The 18,449-nt window shown below is 37.4% G+C and overlaps 2 protein-coding genes across 2 annotated transcripts; one reads left to right on the forward strand and one right to left on the reverse strand.

Annotated features, from left to right (window-relative positions):
* Positions 1-239: 239 nt before the first annotated feature.
* On the reverse strand, positions 240-1,183 carry LOC109066612 (claudin-4-like). Its single transcript, XM_019083641.2, has one exon. It carries the CDS (start codon positions 1,103-1,105, stop codon positions 485-487), a length of 621 nt encoding a protein of 206 aa, XP_018939186.2. The 5' UTR covers positions 1,106-1,183; the 3' UTR covers positions 240-484.
* A 5,900-nt stretch (positions 1,184-7,083) lies between these two features.
* On the forward strand, positions 7,084-10,834 carry LOC109079695 (claudin-9-like). Its single transcript, XM_042738872.1, has 2 exons — positions 7,084-7,794; positions 9,729-10,834. Exons 1-2 carry the CDS (start codon positions 7,174-7,176, stop codon positions 10,389-10,391), a joined length of 1,284 nt encoding a protein of 427 aa, XP_042594806.1. The 5' UTR covers positions 7,084-7,173; the 3' UTR covers positions 10,392-10,834.
* The last annotated feature ends 7,615 nt before the right edge of the window (positions 10,835-18,449 follow it).

Here is an 18,449-nt window from a genome sequence, read left to right on the forward strand (position 1 = left end):
TGTTTGCTAGGTCCAGACTTTTTATCATTTAAAAAAAATTCACATATCCATTTTCATCCGCGTGTAATGAAGCACAAGAACGAATAATATGTGTCTGTAAAACAATTTATTTATTGAAAATGCATATTGAAATGTAGCACAGCACAAATATCTGTCACAAAGCACAACAGGACTTAATTTACATTTTGTATAAATCCTTAAAACACTATATCTGAAAAGGGAATCCACAGTGGGTGTGAATACAGCAAGGAAAATAAAAATAAACAAAACAAACAACAACAAAAAAAAAAGGTATTTACAGTTTGTTTACAATTTTTGGCAGTACTGTGACCTGAAACTTTCTTTGTATTCCACCATTACTATCAAATGTTGGCAGCTGACAGCTAAATTCAACCACATTCACATGCATAGTCAACACAACAGGTCAAAAATGACCAAATTACGGAAATTAAAGTCACTATTTGCAGTACTCCTTGGTTCCTCTTCATACATAGCCGTTGTTTCCTCCAGGCCGAGCTGTGTACTTAGCAGTGTACTGATCTTTAGGAGGGCAGTTTGCACAAAGCAATGACCCTCCAATAATTAACAGTGCCGAAGCAGCCCATCCAATAAACAAGGAAGCTCCCAACTCTTTCTTCTGTGCGCTGATGGTCATGGGGTTGTAGAAGTCTCTTATGATAGTATTGGCAGTCCAGCAGACAGGAATCAAACACAGAACTCCAGCCACGATGAAGATGGCTCCCGAAATGATGCCGACTTTGGCCTTGGCGCGCTCATCCTCGATGCAGTTGGTGCATTTCCCTCCAGCAGACGCTAGCAGGATGCCGACGACACCCACCAGGATGGAGATGACAGTCAGGGCTCGAGCCGCCTGCAGATCTGAGCTGAGGGCCAGCATGGAGTCATACACCTTACACTGCATCTGTCCAGTGCTCTGCACCACACAGCTCATCCAGATTCCTTCCCAGGTTGTTTGCGCAGTGACTATATTCTGTCCAATGAAAGCCGTGACATGCCACATAGGGAGAGCGCAAACCACGATCACCCCGATCCAGCCGATGATGGCCAGGGCTATGCCCAGCATCTGCACCCCTGCTGATACCATACTAGCACGCTGCTTTACTTGTGTGTAAAAGGACAGTCTTCGGTCTCTAGAGCTGCTTTAGTGAACATGGGAGTAAAGCGGGCCCTTTTATGTGAAGTGAAACAAGGAGGGGCCGCATGAATCACTCTCAGGTGCACCGTCACCATGATTTGCCCCCTGGCCGTGGTGTCATTAATCAAGCAAATCCCAGTGACGAGCCTCAGCTCTAATTGCATATGGGTGGATTTGTTTTTGCTGAACGGGACATTTTATGAATCACAATTTTTACGGTTATTCATAGTTTTTGTGGAAAATAACATTAGCGTGACTCACGGTTCAACAAGCAAACAGAGCGTAGGAGTAATCCATAAATAAACTAGAAGCAAGGCAGACACAAATATAATACCAAAAATGGGTGTCCTTATAAGCACGTGAAGGGTTTTGAAAGATGAAGTCATATAACTGACTCTGGGCAATATGTAAAAAAACAAAAAACAAAAAATGAATGAATTAAAATAAAATGAATAAAAAAGATTTTCCCTCTAATACACACACCCAAAAGACTCTGAATATTGATTCACTGTCTTTTCTCTTGTTGCTAATTGCAGATAAAGCTTTAGCTTAGAAGGAGGATTTTACATAACGCACTTCATCTCTACTTACAGATAATTATGTGACAACTGTACCGTTTTAATTATAGGCTTTAGTAAGTTATTCATGTTGAGCAAAGCATATCACATGCCACCCTCTCGCTAATCTCCCTTCTCTTAAGCTTTCAGTTTTTACTCTCAAAAACAACTAGTTGCTTGAATAAGACTGGAAACTTTCTTTTCTTTTCATATTTCATGTTTTTCTAACAGAAGCAGTTCTGAAGAGAGAAACGAGATTAAAAAAAACATGCAGTTGCTGACCTGGTTTCCAGTGTCCAGAGAAAGAGGTGCAATCTTTCCTAAAGCCACTGCAGCACTATATAGTTAAAAGAACTAAAAAGTGTTCACTGTCCGAGGGTTAGCAGACATTTTAGAGGCACATGGTGGAGGGGACGAATCAATCCCAGGTGTTTGCTGTATAGAAAACAGAAAAAAAGAGGGACAGAGTAAGGGATACTGATTGTTTCATAAATGAAAGAAGGCTCTGTTTGGTGGCCAGAAGGACAATAATGGCTCTGTTTTACATGGCAACTCATTAAAATCCCCCTTGGCAGGAGAAAGAGGATACGGTTCCTCACACAAGTACACAGGTAAGGAATGTCTGCAATTAAGGATCCGAGGAAAGATGGTTTGCCAAAGATTACCTTCTCAGAGGGTTGTTTTGAATTCTTTAAAAGCCTATCTAAGACTCTAGTATCCAACTTTTCAATGCAAACATGGGATGGGATTAATTCAGTCGAAATACAAAAACAGCTACTTTCAAGTAAAAATCAATTAATTTGACATTAAAAGATTATGTACAGTAGTCATAATCACATGACCATAATCTAGGTAATATAGTGAATTATACTTTGCAGATTGTTCAAACATCCAAGCGCACCCTTAGTTAATTTAATTGGGTTTGTCCTAACATGTGTTTCTGAACACGCGAGTTCAAAAGGCTTTCAAACTCAAAAAAAAACAAAAAAAAAAAAGGAAATATTACACATAAAAAAAAACATCTAAACATTTAGTTACATGGGGAACTGGCTGGTCTAGTTCTTAGGAAAATGAGTGCATGGGAAATATTACACATATGAAAAGATGTGAATTGTGACAAACATCATACAATATGAGTTTTATAATAACATCAGAAGAGTCAACCTTTGAACCTTTTGAAACCTTTTGAAAATTTGATTAAAATAAAAACAATAATGTCTTGAGATAAGAAATACACAAATGCATTTTTTTCTTCAAAATATATACTTCTACTTCCAGCAGTGAGTCATTTGTCTCACACTCTGTTGACTCCGGTGTGAATACTAATGAAACTGTTAATAGTTTTCTCCCCCGGGGCTGACGGGGGAGAGGCAGCATGCGTGATGTCAGAGTTTCACCCCTGGGCTGTTGGGATGGTAGACAGAGTTTCTGTGGATGATCAACACTGTGATAGCGATCTAGAAGAATCAAAAGACTGATAACTCAGCTGTGCTTTCTAATGATCAAGCATGACCACACAACACTGAGAGCACCTGATGCTTAACCCGGCCAGCTAATTACAGACCGCTGAGTTTCTAAACAATTAATATATTAGAAGAAAAGAAGGACAGTGGACCACACATCAGAAAACAAAACCTTAGATTTTTGTTTGATAAGAAGACTTTAGTAAGCGAATCTTCTCCACTTTCTGAAGGCATATTTAAAATATAAATCTAACGAACAAAAGAACAGAAATGTTTAAATTCAAATAAAGTACAAAAACTAATAATCAATGGACAAGTTTGATATAGTGCAAATGGCGGTAAACGGAAAACCAATAAATTAATCATTTAAAATATTTTTTTTTCTGTAAAGCATTTTCCCAAAACAGAGTTGAACTAGCCTACTTTGAGACAAGTTTAGTTAAAGTTTAAGTCTGGTCTCAGGAAATGACAGGAAGACAAGTGTTGTCCTGAGGTATTCTCTCATGAATATTTCCAGAAAAGCTTTCTAAGAAAATAAACATCTTTCTAATTACATAACGTTCTTACTCTTATTGTTAATGCCTTTCCCACATATCACAACAAATCCCCATACTATTGTAATGCAGACTCATTGAAAATATGTGATTCCGCCTACATTTCTGTAAAACCTGAAATATGTTGTTCCATTTACATTTCGCAGCACTTTTCTGGCGAGGTGTCCACATTTTGCACTATAACAATATCAACAAGTCTAGTTTAATTTAAAAAAGTACTTCCTCCATTAAAAAAAAAAAAAAAAAAAATCCATAGACACTTATAATATGTGTATCTGGCAGCACGACTGAGGCTGAGCCCGCGTCCTCAATCACAACTCGCTCAAGGGAAGAGGCCATGTAACCTTTTCACAATGATAATATTTATTTATTCATTTATTTAATTGTTTTTTAAAACCCATACATCTTATTGAAATACTTCTGTGGCCGCCTCATCTACCTCAGCCATGCTGATCAGGACCTGTCCCGGTGACTCTGATCGCGCCTGACCTGCCTTCCGTTTCCACTATACGCTCTCTCACACATACATACATTCTTCTCTTACATATACATATTTTCTTCAGACATACATACATTCTATATATATGTGTGTTTGTGAAAGGAGAATGTTTGTGTGTGTGAGAGTAGAAATGTATGTCTGTATGTGAAAGGAGAATGTATGTGTGAAAGCAAAAATATATTTATATGAAAGGAGAATGTAAGTGTGTGAGAGTGGCAGAATGAATTATGGCTTGTACTGCCCCTCATACACATTCGAAACTGTTGTAAATTACTGTACAAACATGCACCTTTGTTTACATCTGTGTGTTGCTCGGCAACTACTTTGTTGGAACCACAACTGTTTCTGAGGAGCTACATTGTTTGGTGGAAGAATACTGTTTTTATTAATATCATTATAACTTTATTTGCTCTGTTTTATTTATTTTTTGAAATTCAGTTCTCTCGAATGAATCAAACATACTAGTCCAGAGCTTCCCATAGCCCATGATCCTGAGATCTGGAAAGTCATTTGACTTTATGAAATCAAAATATAATGTCCTTAATAATGAGAATGGAGTATTGTATTTTGAGCAATTTTTGAAACATATGGAGCTATGAAATTGTTTATTGATGCTTTCCTGATTATATTTCTTATGGGACCATACAGATGCACTGCAGGAAGGCTTAATAGTGGTCAGTATTGGATCACAACACTATGGCTTAGTGGATAACATCCAGACACTGGGCTGAAAGTGTGCTTTAACACTCTTTAAATGTAAACCTTCTTGGGAAAGGTCAGTAATTCTAAATATGACTCATTGCAACATTGCTGTTATCACTTTTCAGTGTTGGGGGTAACATATTACAAGTAATGGAATTACATAATCAGACTACTTTTTCCTTCAAGCAACTAGTAAAGTTTACTTTTTAAATTACAAGAAAATAGTTTATTTTTTCAAGTAAGTTATGTATGCTATTTAATATATTTAATTATTGCAGGGACAAGTTTTCCTTTATGTATTATAAATCCAATTTTATTAACCAATGTTTTTGCTGCTGATCTTCAATGATCCAATTCAATTATACATTTTCTTTCTTTTTTCTTTTTTTTTATGCTGAAGAATGTGTTGAACTTTCTTCTTCTGTAACCTATTGTTCATGCAATCCAGAATAGCAGCACAGCTGAAAGGTTTGTTTGAGCTGCGCCCTCTACTGTACAGCCTGAGATTTATTTTTTAAGTGAAGTGGCGTGACATTCAGCCAAGTATGTTGACCCATACTCAGAATTTGTGTTCTGCATTTAACCCATCCAAAGTGCACACACACAGCAGTGAACACACACACACCGTGAACACACACCCGGAGCAGTGGGTATCATAAAAGCTACGCAAAACCATTGCATAACATATTACTTTCCATAAAAATAAATTAAATAATTAACTTTTTAAAAGTTATGCAAAAGTATTGCGTAACATATTACTTTCCATAAAAAGTAATGTAATTAGTTACTTTTTTAGGGAGTAACACAATGTTGTAATGCATTCCTTTTAGAAGTAACTTTCCCCAGCACTGGCTGTTTTGTGGCCTTTACATCATGATACAGTGCAATCATTTTTCTCATATTTTGAGATCTGCATGGATTTCACTTGGGCCGGATCTGGGCCAACACTATGTTGCTGTCTGGGCTGTTGTTGGACATAATAATAAAAATAATAAAAAAGTAATTTTAGTATGCTTTTTTAAAAAAAATCTAAAACTCTGATAATGCTTCTCCTCTGATCCCTCTCATGACCTCTGTCCACTAAAGTGCTTCTTCTTCACCTGTGTTATGAACAAGGTATTCAATACAGCTATGGTTTCAAAGCTATGGTTTCTAAAGACAATATAGTATAGAATGAGTTACATTTATGAGCATTTATTGGAGTGTTTGTCTTTTTATGTCCCATAGTAAACACAAAAAAATATTATTAACTAATGATTCAATTATCAAATTATTGAAATCATGAAATTTTAATTCGTTTTAATATTTTAAGGTTTAGTCTTGGGTAGTGACGGAATTCATTGAAATGACCAGAATCACACAGAACAGAATGAAACCATTATGTCATTTCAGGTAAATGGGTAAACCCAAATTATGTAACTGTGCAAAGCTTATTAATTTAATGAAGTCTACGTTAATAATGTGTTTCCATGTATGTGCAAACAAATGGAAACTGTAAGTGTGCTAGAAACACATTTTCCATACACTATGGATACCTATGATTACTCCCGCTTATATGTCTTACTACTGAAAACAAAGAGGTGAATTGTCTCTACTGAAAGAGGAGTGATTCAGCAGATTTTCTCAAGGACACATGAGACACTAGAGGAGTTTCTTTTTAATGTGGGACAAAAATGTAAACTTTTATATGATGCCAAGGCAGGCAGGTGCCGAAAGATCAACCAGACTGAAATCTTAACCATGTAATTACGTGGGCTGAACAAGTAAGGGAGAAAGAAAGAAATGCTGTGTCTGTTTTTTAGTGCATTGTTTCAAACTAAAAAGTTAACTTTTTGAATAAGCTTCCTTCTTAGGACACTTTTTTTATTTCACTAAGGACAGGTATGTTACATGCTGCTATTCTTCCTCATTGTGGTGTGTCATTAAAAAAACTAAACTAAAATAAACAATTCAGATATGAAGCATTTGAGTGGATCATTTTAATATTGCCATCTGTTACAAGAAAAGTGCTACAAAAAGCCTCAGTCTCTCTTGTACCACACAAAACACGATATCATTTAAGACTCCACCTTCCATCTTCTCTTAGCAGTATAAACACTGTAGAAAGTGTATCTCTCTCTCCCTCCCTCTTTCACCGTTTCTTCATTTAAGCATGTCAAGTCTGAGAACAGCTTTAATATCTGAGCTAATCCTGGATCCTGAGCACCACGGTCTGTGAAAGTGAACAGAGGAGCGAAGCACGATGGCTTCAGCCGGCCTGGAGATCCTGGGGATGCTCCTGACCGTGGCCGGGTGGCTTGGGGGGATGGTGGCCTGCTGTCTGCCCATGTGGAGAGTGGCGGCATACATAGGCCAGAACATCGTCATCACGCAGATCGTGTGGGAAGGTTTGTGGATGAACTGCGTGGTGCAGAGCACAGGACAGATGCACTGCCGTGTCTACGACTCCATGCTGGGGCTTCCCGATGACCTGCAGGCTGCGCGTGCTCTGATGGTCGTGAGTACGCTGCTCGGTGTGCTGGGCATGACTCTGGCTGTGGCTGGGGCGAAGTGCACCAACTGCACATCAGATGCAGCTAACAAGCCGCGCATTATGCTGGCAGCCGGGGTGACGTTTATAACGAGTGGACTGCTGCTGCTAGTGGCTGTATGTTGGACGGCTAACGGCATCATCCTGGATTTCCACAATCCGCTTCTAGAAGAGACGCAGAAGAGGGAGTTTGGGAACTCGCTGTACTTCGGATGGGGCGCCTCCTGCCTGCTGATCCTAGGTGGAGTCATTATGACACAAGCCGTGCCGACAAGAGTGGACTACTCAGGGGTCAAATCTATGTCTGTGAATAGATATGACAGGAGAGATTATGTCTGAGAGGTCTGACTCTTTGCACATGAAGGACCTTGAGAGAAAAGCCAACAAGTCTGCTAAATGATGGCAACAAGCGTTCAAATGTCAAAAACAAATGAATGACTGATGCTGAACTTTGATTACCAATATGGCAGATATAAGATTATTGTTTTTGTTTTCATTTTAATGTATTTGATATTGTCGCAAGAAGTAATTTTGTCATTTTATCTTTTGTTCTAATTTTTGCACAATCCAAATGCTAATAGTTGAGTAGCTCTTAAGTGGTGATAATAAATGCAATTTTGTCCACTAAATTTGCTAAATGAATGTTTACAGTTAATTTTTGAGTCCATTGTAGACATTCTACTAACTATAAGTAACTTTGCAACTGCATGTCAGCTAATTTTCATTAGTTTTAGCAGACTGCTACATTAGGGTTAGTAGAATAAGCTGACAAGTACTTGCAGAGTTTCTTACAGTCAGTAGAATGTCCATCATAATAAAGTGTTGGCAGAAATTACGCAGACAGTCACTAATACTCTAATGACTGCTAGTTGACATGTTACTTATAGTTAATTATAGTTACTGCAGTATCTAAAGTGGAAAATAATGTCAGTTTCAGAAACAGAATAAGAAATACTTAAGATCAATGCTTAATTTCATTAATTAAGCATTAATCGTACCTGATTTTATTTAGACAGGCATTAAATAACATAAAGAAAATAATAATAATAATAATAATAATAATAATAATAATAATAAAATAAAATTTCTAGGAAAAGAGTGCCTTTTATTATTATTTGAAATCAATCCTGCTCTTAAAGGTTAACCACAAATATAAATGATACTCTCCATGTCGGCCGAGACGTGAATGGAGACAATGCACTGGTTGTTCTAGTAAACCTCTAAACCTCTTTGTGCCCAATGCTTTAGTCAAGAGAGCGTAACTGAGACTTGCATGGGTGCAGATAAAAGCACCTGCTATATCGCAGAGCAACTCTTTCTCAAAGTGTTCAATAATTAGGAAAATATGTAAAGCTCTGGTAGGTTAATATGCTAACCTACTTTTGTCTTGAAGTCATTAAACATTATCTTTAAAGGTGCTATAACGACATTTTGTTCACTGTTCATGCAAGTTAAAAATACTGACATAGATGATATACAACAAATGCATCTGATTTGATGTAAATAGAAGTAGAAGATGCTCATTCCACTTGTTCCATATGCTCCAACAACACTGCAAAGGCTGATGCAAGGTCACCAGGCTTCACATACCTATGCATGACTGATTACAGAGTAAGTGTGTGTATAATGTGTGTGTGTGTGTGTGTGTGTGTGTGTGTGTGTGTGTGTGTGTGTGTGTGTGTGTGTGTGTGTGTGTGAGTGAGTGAGTGAGTGAGTGAGTGTGTGTGTGTGTGTGTGTGTGTGAGAGAGAGAGTTAATAATGCCTGATGCTGTTTAGTTTAGAGCTGAGTCACGCTGTCAGGCATCATTGATTCTGTCTCTGTTGTCTCTCAGTCCTCAGTGACTTTACTGCTTCTTCTCAGGTGACGAATCAGTTCAGTCATCACTTTCAAACGAATCTCTGCTCATAGAATCCAAACAAATTAAGTTTGCTCTTGTGGTATCCCTGTTCCGAAGCATGCAACCACTGAAAGTTTTCCTCAAAAGTCTGTAGTCATGCCAGTTATCCTTTAACCAGTTCCCTCTGGGCTTTTGTTATCTATCCGCCATTTGGTCTCTGAGTGGGAAATACCAGATGAAGAGAGCTAAATCATTAAACAAACTCGTTTCCATGCCAAGGTTAAGCTCACTCAAAGTTTAGCCAATCCCCTGAGACTTTTTCCAACATAACTCCACCTTCCTCATCGTTGCATTATAAAGCATGAGCCATTGTGCCGAAAGACTTTCCTTGGCGAATGGAATTCATTTCACAGCACATTCTTGTATAAAACAGAATGGCAGCTCTGGGGTTGGAGATATTAGGGGTCACCCTAGCTGTGTTCGGTTGGATTGTAGGCATTGTGTCTTGTGCTTTGCCTATGTGGAAGGTCACGGCTTTCATCGGGGTGAACATCGTAACTGCGCAGACCATATGGGAGGGAATCTGGATGAACTGCGTGGTGCAAAGCACTGGCCAGATGCAGTGCAAAGTCTACGACTCCATGCTGGCACTCAGCTCAGACCTGCAGGCGGCCAGGGCTCTGTGTGTGATTGCCATTGTGATGGGAGTACTGGGACTTCTGCTCTCCATTGTGGGGGCCAAGTGCACTAACTGCCTAGAGGAGGAGCGGGCCAAAGCCAGAGTCATGATCACCGCTGGAGTCACCTTCATCTGCGCTGCGGTCATGCACTTGATCCCTGTATGCTGGTCTGCTCACAGTATCATCAGATCCTTCTACGACCCCATAATCATAGAGGCACAAAAGAGGGAGATTGGTACGTCTCTTTACCTTGGATGGGCATGTAGTGCCCTTCTGCTGATTGGAGGGGGGATTCTCTGCTGCAGCTGCCCCCCGCAGGAGGAGAATAGGTACGGTCCACCCAGCAGGATGGTTTACTCTGCTGCACGGTCTGTACCACCCGCTGGCTTTGACAAACGAGACTATGTGTAAACAAACATACTCTTTTTGTGTTGCAACTCTGTTCATATGTGTCCTGAACAGAGAACGTGATGATATAGCACAAGACAGTGTGTGTTTCTGTACAGTGAGTTCTGCTGTTTTGCCATTTCATTTGTTACCAAGTTTATGCAAGCAGTTTCGAAGAATCGCAAGTATTATATTATTACTAAAAATAAGCACATGCAAAAGTATGTTCATAGCCACGTGTGTATTGATATCGCGAGAATGTCCTTTTTTGTATTGTGTTACCGATACCTAAAATTTAATTGTTTTAGTATGTTTTTGTAACTTTTCATTACATGCATCTATTTGATGTATAACTTCACGTTCTATCAAGACTTGTAGTCTAATTGTGCCACATTAACTTTAAAACACGTTAATTCATTAAAAAAATACAAATTAATTTGTTTCTACGTTCCATTGTTTTTGGGTCCTAATTAGTTTAATTTATTAACTCTTTCCCCACTTTTTTTTTTTTTTTTGAAGTTGCAATCTATTTTCAGCATTTGTGATCATTTTCACAAACATTTAGTGACACCCAGAATATTTTATTGTATGAATATATGAACATGTATTAAATAAAATAAAAGAACATATACTCCAGTCCACACCACAACGAAACTAAACTCACACACGATATTCGCCGACGTTTAACGCCTCGTGACTAAACAAAGGGCGCCAATGTGAGTGTGCACACCGACGAAAAAACGCGCGGCGTAAAAGCGTCATTTTTAAAAAAGCGCCTCGGGTTCGTTTTTTGGTTTGGCGCTTACAGCGTCAAAAACTATCGACCAATGAGAATGGCGCTTTTGCACGCGTGTCTGGAGCTTCTGAAGTTACAGTAAAAACACAACTTGGGGGCGCTCAAACACAAAACTGTCTTGCTGAGCACACATAACGTAAGCGGCGAAGAAGATATATCGCCAAGTAGCGTCTACACTGCCGGGAAGAAATAAGAGCGAAGAAGATGCAAGGCAAGATGAATGTAGAGTTGCTGGTCTCGTTGGTGTCGGAACACAAAGAACTATATGACAAACGAGACAGCGATTACAAAAATCTTGATAAAAGAGAACTAGTATTTCTAGTATTTCTGTTTTACATTAAGCGCCATCTAATGTCAGGGAATGAATTTGCATGTTCACTCGGCTCATCGTCAGCGAAAATCGCTTGGGTGTGAACACCAAAAGCGTTGAAAAAACGCTGGCGAAGGCGTGCCGGATATTCGTCCCGGTGTGTACGGCCCTTCTGCTTTAAAAAAAAAAACTACCTTCCTGCAATTGTTAATCAATATATGAATGGGAGTAATTTTCATTAAATAATCAAAAAGCTGAGAAAATCATGTTTTTATTCAAATCTTCATCTGGATCAGATTGAGAATGATGATCAAAACATAGATGGAAAACACCTCCTTCAATCAACAACCCATACAACAACGTTAGGCTGTTTTGACCTCTGTCGACATTTCTTTTGGTACATTAAGCAGTTTTGTTTTGTATGTAATGTTTGATGATCGTGTTAGCTAACATGTGCATAAGAAGGGTGACCAAACGTGCCATTTTCCCAGGACACGTCCTGGCCAGGATTTCTATATTGCCTAAAATATCCATGTTTTGGCTTTGTTTGCGCTGTATGGCAAAGTACCGTGAGAGCTCTAGAGAGCAGACGGCTTCTTGTGTTTTTGAATCGCTTTCACAGTACTTTGATGTCATACACCGATCGGTATGCTCAGTGCTGCTTCAGGTCGAACACTAATATATACACGTATTTTCATCGCTTTGACCGTTCTCTGTAGATCCCACTTTCTCAAGCACCACGATTGGTCAATTACGTACAATGTCTGCATGTTATTGGTCAAATAATCATTACCTTCATTAAGTATGAAAACAGGAAACCAAATCCAAAACCTGGATATTTTAGGCAATATAGAAATCCTGGCCAGGACATGTGCTGGGAAAATGGCACGTTTGGTCACCCTATGCATAAGCAATGCTTTTATCATGTGTTTCTGCTTATTTTTCGCTTGTTTATGGATCCAGAAAACCAGTGCTAAATAACAAAACATCAACACCTCCCCCTACTGTCTAACAGTGAAAACATGGATTGGCAGAAAATTCTGTCAGCAGTGGGGAAAGAGTTAACATAAAACTGATTTGTCTCAGAAATGTCTTTGAAAATGCACTGAACGAACATACTGTGCCATCTTTGTTGAGTTGTCCATGGAAAACAATGAAGAACACAGAGTTAAAAGAAACTTTCATAACCTCAATAATGAGGTGATGAGTTGAATCAGCTGTCACTAGGCCTAGTCACCTGACACCTGTTATCAAGGTCTCCTCGGCACGCTCTCTGCACAAGAATCTTGTCTTTGTCAGGGCCCTAATCTAAGCCAGTCCTAGACAATAGGCCTATTTCAGGGATGAAGATGAGGCATTGAGTCATGGAATGAACAAAAACAGAAACATCTCAGAAGAGGAGCCTGAACCTGCTTATGGGCCTTTGAGAAAATCCAAGCATCTTCAAGCATCTTTAGGATTGTAACTTTGATACTGTTGAGTATCATGCAATCCATAAAATACAGTCAAGGCTAAAAATATTGGCCCCTTTGGTAAATATGATCAAAAATGTGAAAATTAATATGCATTGTTAATCCTTTTGGTCTTTTATTTAAAAAATTCACACAAATGTATCCTTTCATTGTAAAATAAGAATTTAAAATGGGGGAAATATCATTATGAAATAAATGTTTTTCTCTTGTTTTTCACACATTGGCCACAATTAATAGCCCCCTTTTATTCAATACTTTTTGAAACATCCATTTGCCAGTTTAACAGGTCTAAATTTTCTCCTATAATGCCTGATGATGAGGTTAGAGAACACCTGAAAAGAGATCAGAGACCATTCCTTCATCCAGAATCACTCCAGACCCTTTAGATTCCCAGCTTCTCTTCTTCAGTTCACTACTCTCAGTTTCCGTAGGGTTCAGGTCAGAGGACTGGAATGGCTATAGCAGAAGCTTGGTTTTGAGCTCAGTGACCAATTTCTGTGTTGTTTTTGAGGTTTGTGTTTGGGTTATTGTATGGTTGGAAGATCCAAACATGGCCCATTATAAGATTTCTAACAGAGTCAGTCACAACTGTTGGAATTTATCTGTTAGGTATTTGAATGAATCCATGATGCCATGTATCTAAACAAGATGTCCAGGACCTCCAGCAGAAATATAGGCCCACAACATCAAAAATACAGCAGTATATTTCATTGTACACATGGGGTAGTTTTTTTTCTCTGTGTTCACCAAACCCATCTTGAATGTTTGCTGCTAAAAAGCTCATTTTTTAGTTTCATCTGATCATAGAAGCCATCCCCATTTAAAGTTCCAGTCATGTCTGATAACTGAATATGCTTTAGTTTGTTTTTGAATGAGCTTGGAGAATTTTTCTTGTAACCCTCCCAAACAACACATGTTGATGCAGGTTCTGTTTACCAATTTTTTAAAGGTTTTCTGAACCAGAGACTCAACTATTTTCTGCAATTCTCCAGCTGTGACCCTTGGAGAGTCTTTAGCTACTTAAACTCTCCTTCTCACCGCACATTAGGACGATATAGACCCATGTCCTCTTCCAGGCAGTTTTGTAACATTTTCTGTTGATTGAATTTCTTAATTATTGCCCTGATGGTGGAAATGGGAATTTTCACTGCTCTAGCTCTTTTCTTAAAGCCACTTCACCAATTTGTGAAGCTCAATTATCTTTTGCTGCACATTTTCTGGTTTTTCTCATTGTGATGGATGATTAAGGGAATTTGGGCTTTGTTTTCCTTCCTCTTTATATTTCTGTGAAACAGGAAGCCAGAGCTGGATGATTTCATGTTTATAATCATGCTGGAGTGCTCAAAATTGTGAATATGAATGGGAATATACTTCAGAGATATTTTACTCATAAGAATTTATAGGGGGGCTAATAATTGTGACCAACGGTATTTGAGAAAAACATTCATTTCATAATGATATTTCCCTCCGTTTTTAAAGTCTTATTATCCAACAAAAGGATACATTTTTTTGTGATTTTTTTAAATAAAAAGACCAAAAGGATTAACAATGCAGATGAATTTTCACAGCCTTTTTTGATCATATTTACCAAGGGGGCCTATATTTTTGGCCTCGACTGTATAAGACATAACTTGCAATGCATTAACACATTAGCTGATGTGTGTCTAAATACAGAAGGAAGGAAACACGATGCATTAAGAGCCAGAAAACCAAAAAACATAAACAAAAGGAAGATGTCCAAATTTTTCTTATTTCGTAGAAATATTTTTATTTTTTTTCATTTAGTACTGCCCTTTGGAAGCAACAGAAGATACTTGCATGTTTCCCGGAACATAAATTTAAGTACAATTTACCTTGATCTTCAAATTCCAAAAGTTTTCACCCCCGGCTCTAAACTAAAAGTGTAATTTAAGTTCTTTTCGGGGTTATCAGGACAAAATGCCTCATACTGCGTATACGCGTTAATCGACTCCAGAGGGTTAATGCATCGTGTTTCCTTTTTAAGCACCAGTGAATGTTTGAACCTTTTTTAATAGTTGTGTTTGAGTCCCTCAGTTGTCCTCAGTGTGAAAAGATGGATCTCAAAATCATACAGTCACTGCTGGAAAGGGTTCAAATATGCAAAAGATGGGGTTCCCAAACTTTCGCATACCACTGTATGTTTAAAAATAAATCTATTTCTTAAGGGTGACATCTTCCCCCTATATATGTTGTGTGTATATATATATATATATATATATATTCTAATGTAGGTAATTTTGTCTAATCAATTAATGCTCAATTAGTGCTGTTTTTTTATAATAAACTCATACACTTATATATTTAACAAATAATAATAATATAATAATAAATAAATAAATAAAAACAGAGTCATATTTGGTGCACAACAGTAAAGCCTGTGTAAAAAAAAATTCTGTGCAAAAATCCTAGAAATTTTGTGGTTCTTCACATTATACACAGTGTATATATGTTATATACTATATAAGGGATAGTGAATAAGGAAATATAAAGTTATGTGTACAGATGACAATGTTGTCAAAAAAATCCCTGTTTACACACAATTACTATAAACACTGTAACACTTTAGATTAGGTTACACGTATTCAGTTATTTTCAATATTCAAGTTTTCCCTCAATAAACTTCTAATTTGCTGCGTATTGATAGAAAGTAATGCAGTTGTTGTAGTTGTTATGTTTAGGTATCTAGAATATAGTCACACTGTAAAACCTGACAAGTCACAGTAACTCAAACCATTTGAGTAAACAGATTGCCTTTACTTAAACCATGTAAGTTTTAAAACTTTGCAATTATGTAATCAAGTGATTAATTAAGTGCTGATTGAGCTTTAGTGATGAACAGCTGCTGTTAACAAACAGCATCACCAGCTCCACTTATTAATAACCAGACTGACTTTATTTCTGTCAGACATCTACAGAAGATCTGATTGAGAATTAACTAAGGTTTAGATGTTGATTTATTGTTTCATTTGAAGTAACCATGTTAGAGATCAGGGTTTGCTTTACTTGGGCTCTTGGACCCTTGATTTCTGTCTTAGATTATTTTGTTTTGGATGTTGTAAACCATGTGTTTCTGAAACACGTTTGTTATAACTCAAAAACCCAGAGAAAAATATGATCAGGTATTGGTTGTTATACAGCATATTGGTGATGATAATCATCAATTATACAGCTGCTCAGAGTTCAAAACTCTTACTAAATAAGTGTTCTATAGTTAGTTCAGTTGATTACAATGAAAGCCATTCAAAAAGTCAGTGGTTCTTTCATAATCAGTTAATATAAAGGCATTTCCAAACAGTTTGGTCTTCTATGGTGTTTACTAGTCACACACAGACATCAATAATCAGAATATGAACCTCAACAATGAGTTCAATAAAAAAAAAAAAAAACATGCTGCAATGCATGCTGGGTACAATTGTAGTACAAAACTCATCCATGGCTCCCAGCATGCTCTGCTGCATTGCTTTTTTTTTTTTTTTTTTTTTTTTTATGGTCACCATTGTTGAGGTTCATATGCTGATTATTGATGTCTGTGTGTGACTAAGTGACATCACAGAAAACCAAACTGTTTGGAAAGTTCTTTATATTAACTGATTATCACTGAACCACTGGCACTTAGAATCACTTTTACTGTAATCAATCCAGCTAATTACACAACACCTATTTCATCAGAGATTAAACTCCAAACAGTTCAATAATCAATGATTATCATCACCAATATACAGTATAACAACCAACATCTAGGTACAGGTTAGATAAAAAAAAAAATGCTAACCTCAATGCAGTGTAAGTTGCTTTGGATAAAAGCAGCTTCTAAGAGTGTGTGTATAACACCTGATGATATTTTCTCTGGGCTTTTGAGTTACAACAAATGGTTACAAAACAGCCAAAGAAAAAACTAAGACAGAAATCAAGGGTCAAGAGCCCAACTAAAGCAAACACTGATCTCTAACATGGTTACTTTTAAATGAAAACATAAATCAACATCTAAACATTAGTTAATTCTCAATCAGATCTTCTGTAGACGTCTGACAGAAATAAAGTCAGTCTGGTTATTAATAAGTGGAGCTGGTGATGCTGTTTGTGTGGGTTGTTTAATCAGATCTTGAGAGATTTAATGTATTTTATTTCAGTTTATCTTATCTAAGGCTGTGTCTGAAGTCAGTTGTAGTTCTTGTGTTTTTCTCTTTTCTTTAGTAATTCTGTTTGTTAACAGCAGCTGTTCATCACTAATTCACAATTATCACCAATTAATCACTTAATTATTTAATTGCAATGTATATCTTCTTTCAGTGAACTCAACTGAATTAAGTTCAGAGTACTCATAACTATTAGTTTTTAAAACTAAAATGGTTTAAGGCAATCGGTTTTCCTCAAACGGTTTGAGTTAACATAACTTGTCAGGTTTTAGTGAGGCTGTGTCTGAAGTCAGTTGTAGTAGAGGTGGATATTTCTTCAGTAATTCTGTTCGTTAACAGCAGGTGTTCATCACTAATGCTCAATTATCACTCAATTAATCACTTAATTACTTAATTGCAATGTATATCTTCTTTCAGTGAACTCAACTGAATTAAGTTCAGAATATTCATAACTGTTAAGTTTTAAAACTTAAATGGTTTAAGGCAATCGGTTTCCTCAAACGGTTTGAGTTAACATAACTTGTCATGTTTTTAAGGATATTTGTTTACACAAAAGGTTTGAGTTACGGGCGTTACTTGTCGGGTTTTTACAGTGTGTTAGTTTTAAAACTTAAATGGTTTAAGGCAATCGGTTTCCTCAAACGGTTTGAGTAAACCTAACTTGTCAGGTTTTTAAGGATATCTGTTTACTCAAATGGTTTGAGTTACTGTGACTTGTCAGGTTTTACAGTGCAGGCAGAAAAAGGCATTAATACAGTATGTGCTCTATAAGTACTGCTAATAAACAGTCAATATGGGAAGTAATATGCATGCTAATAAGAAACTAGTTAATGGTGAATAGTGTTACCCAATCTAAAGTGTTACCAAAAATGCTGTATTATTCATGTCAGGCTAGTACAGGGGTAGGCAATGTCAGTCCTGGAGTGCCGATGTCCTGCAGAGTTTAGCTCCAACCCTGAAAAAAACCCTCACTTGTCTGTAGGCTTAGTAGTAAGATTTCATCAGAACTGTTCAGTGTGGATGCCTGTTTTAGGGTCTCAGTACTAAGTGAGCAATGTTAAAATGCCACTTCCAGCTGTTAAGTATTTTTGCTGACCATGTGCATCCTTTTTTTTGGCCACAGTTCACTCATCTTCTAATGGCACTCAAAAAACAAAACAAAGCAAAAACAACAACAACAAAAAAAAACTCAGCAGTAACTGTGTGATGTTATCATTGCAGCATGGATGAGAATTTAAGGAATCTTTCCAATGCCTCGTTGAACCCATGCTGAAGAAAAAAGAAAAAACTCAGGCTGATTCAGGGACAAAGGGTGGCTCTCCCAGGATCAGAAGGATGCGTCTAATA

The sequence above is a fragment of the Cyprinus carpio genome, chromosome B15 (assembly GCF_018340385.1).
Source record: "Cyprinus carpio isolate SPL01 chromosome B15, ASM1834038v1, whole genome shotgun sequence".
In the NCBI taxonomy this organism is placed as follows: domain Eukaryota; kingdom Metazoa; phylum Chordata; class Actinopteri; order Cypriniformes; family Cyprinidae; genus Cyprinus; species Cyprinus carpio.

Coding starts and splice junctions, on each gene's coding strand:
- LOC109066612 (XM_019083641.2), bottom strand. CDS start 1,105: ATGGTATCAGCAGGGGTGCAGATGCTGGGCATAGCCCTGGCCATCATC.
- LOC109079695 (XM_042738872.1), top strand. CDS start 7,174: ATGGCTTCAGCCGGCCTGGAGATCCTGGGGATGCTCCTGACCGTGGCC. Junction 7,795..9,728: donor GATATGACAGGAGAGATTAT/GTCTGAGAGGTC, acceptor ATTCTTGTATAA/AACAGAATGGCAGCTCTGGG.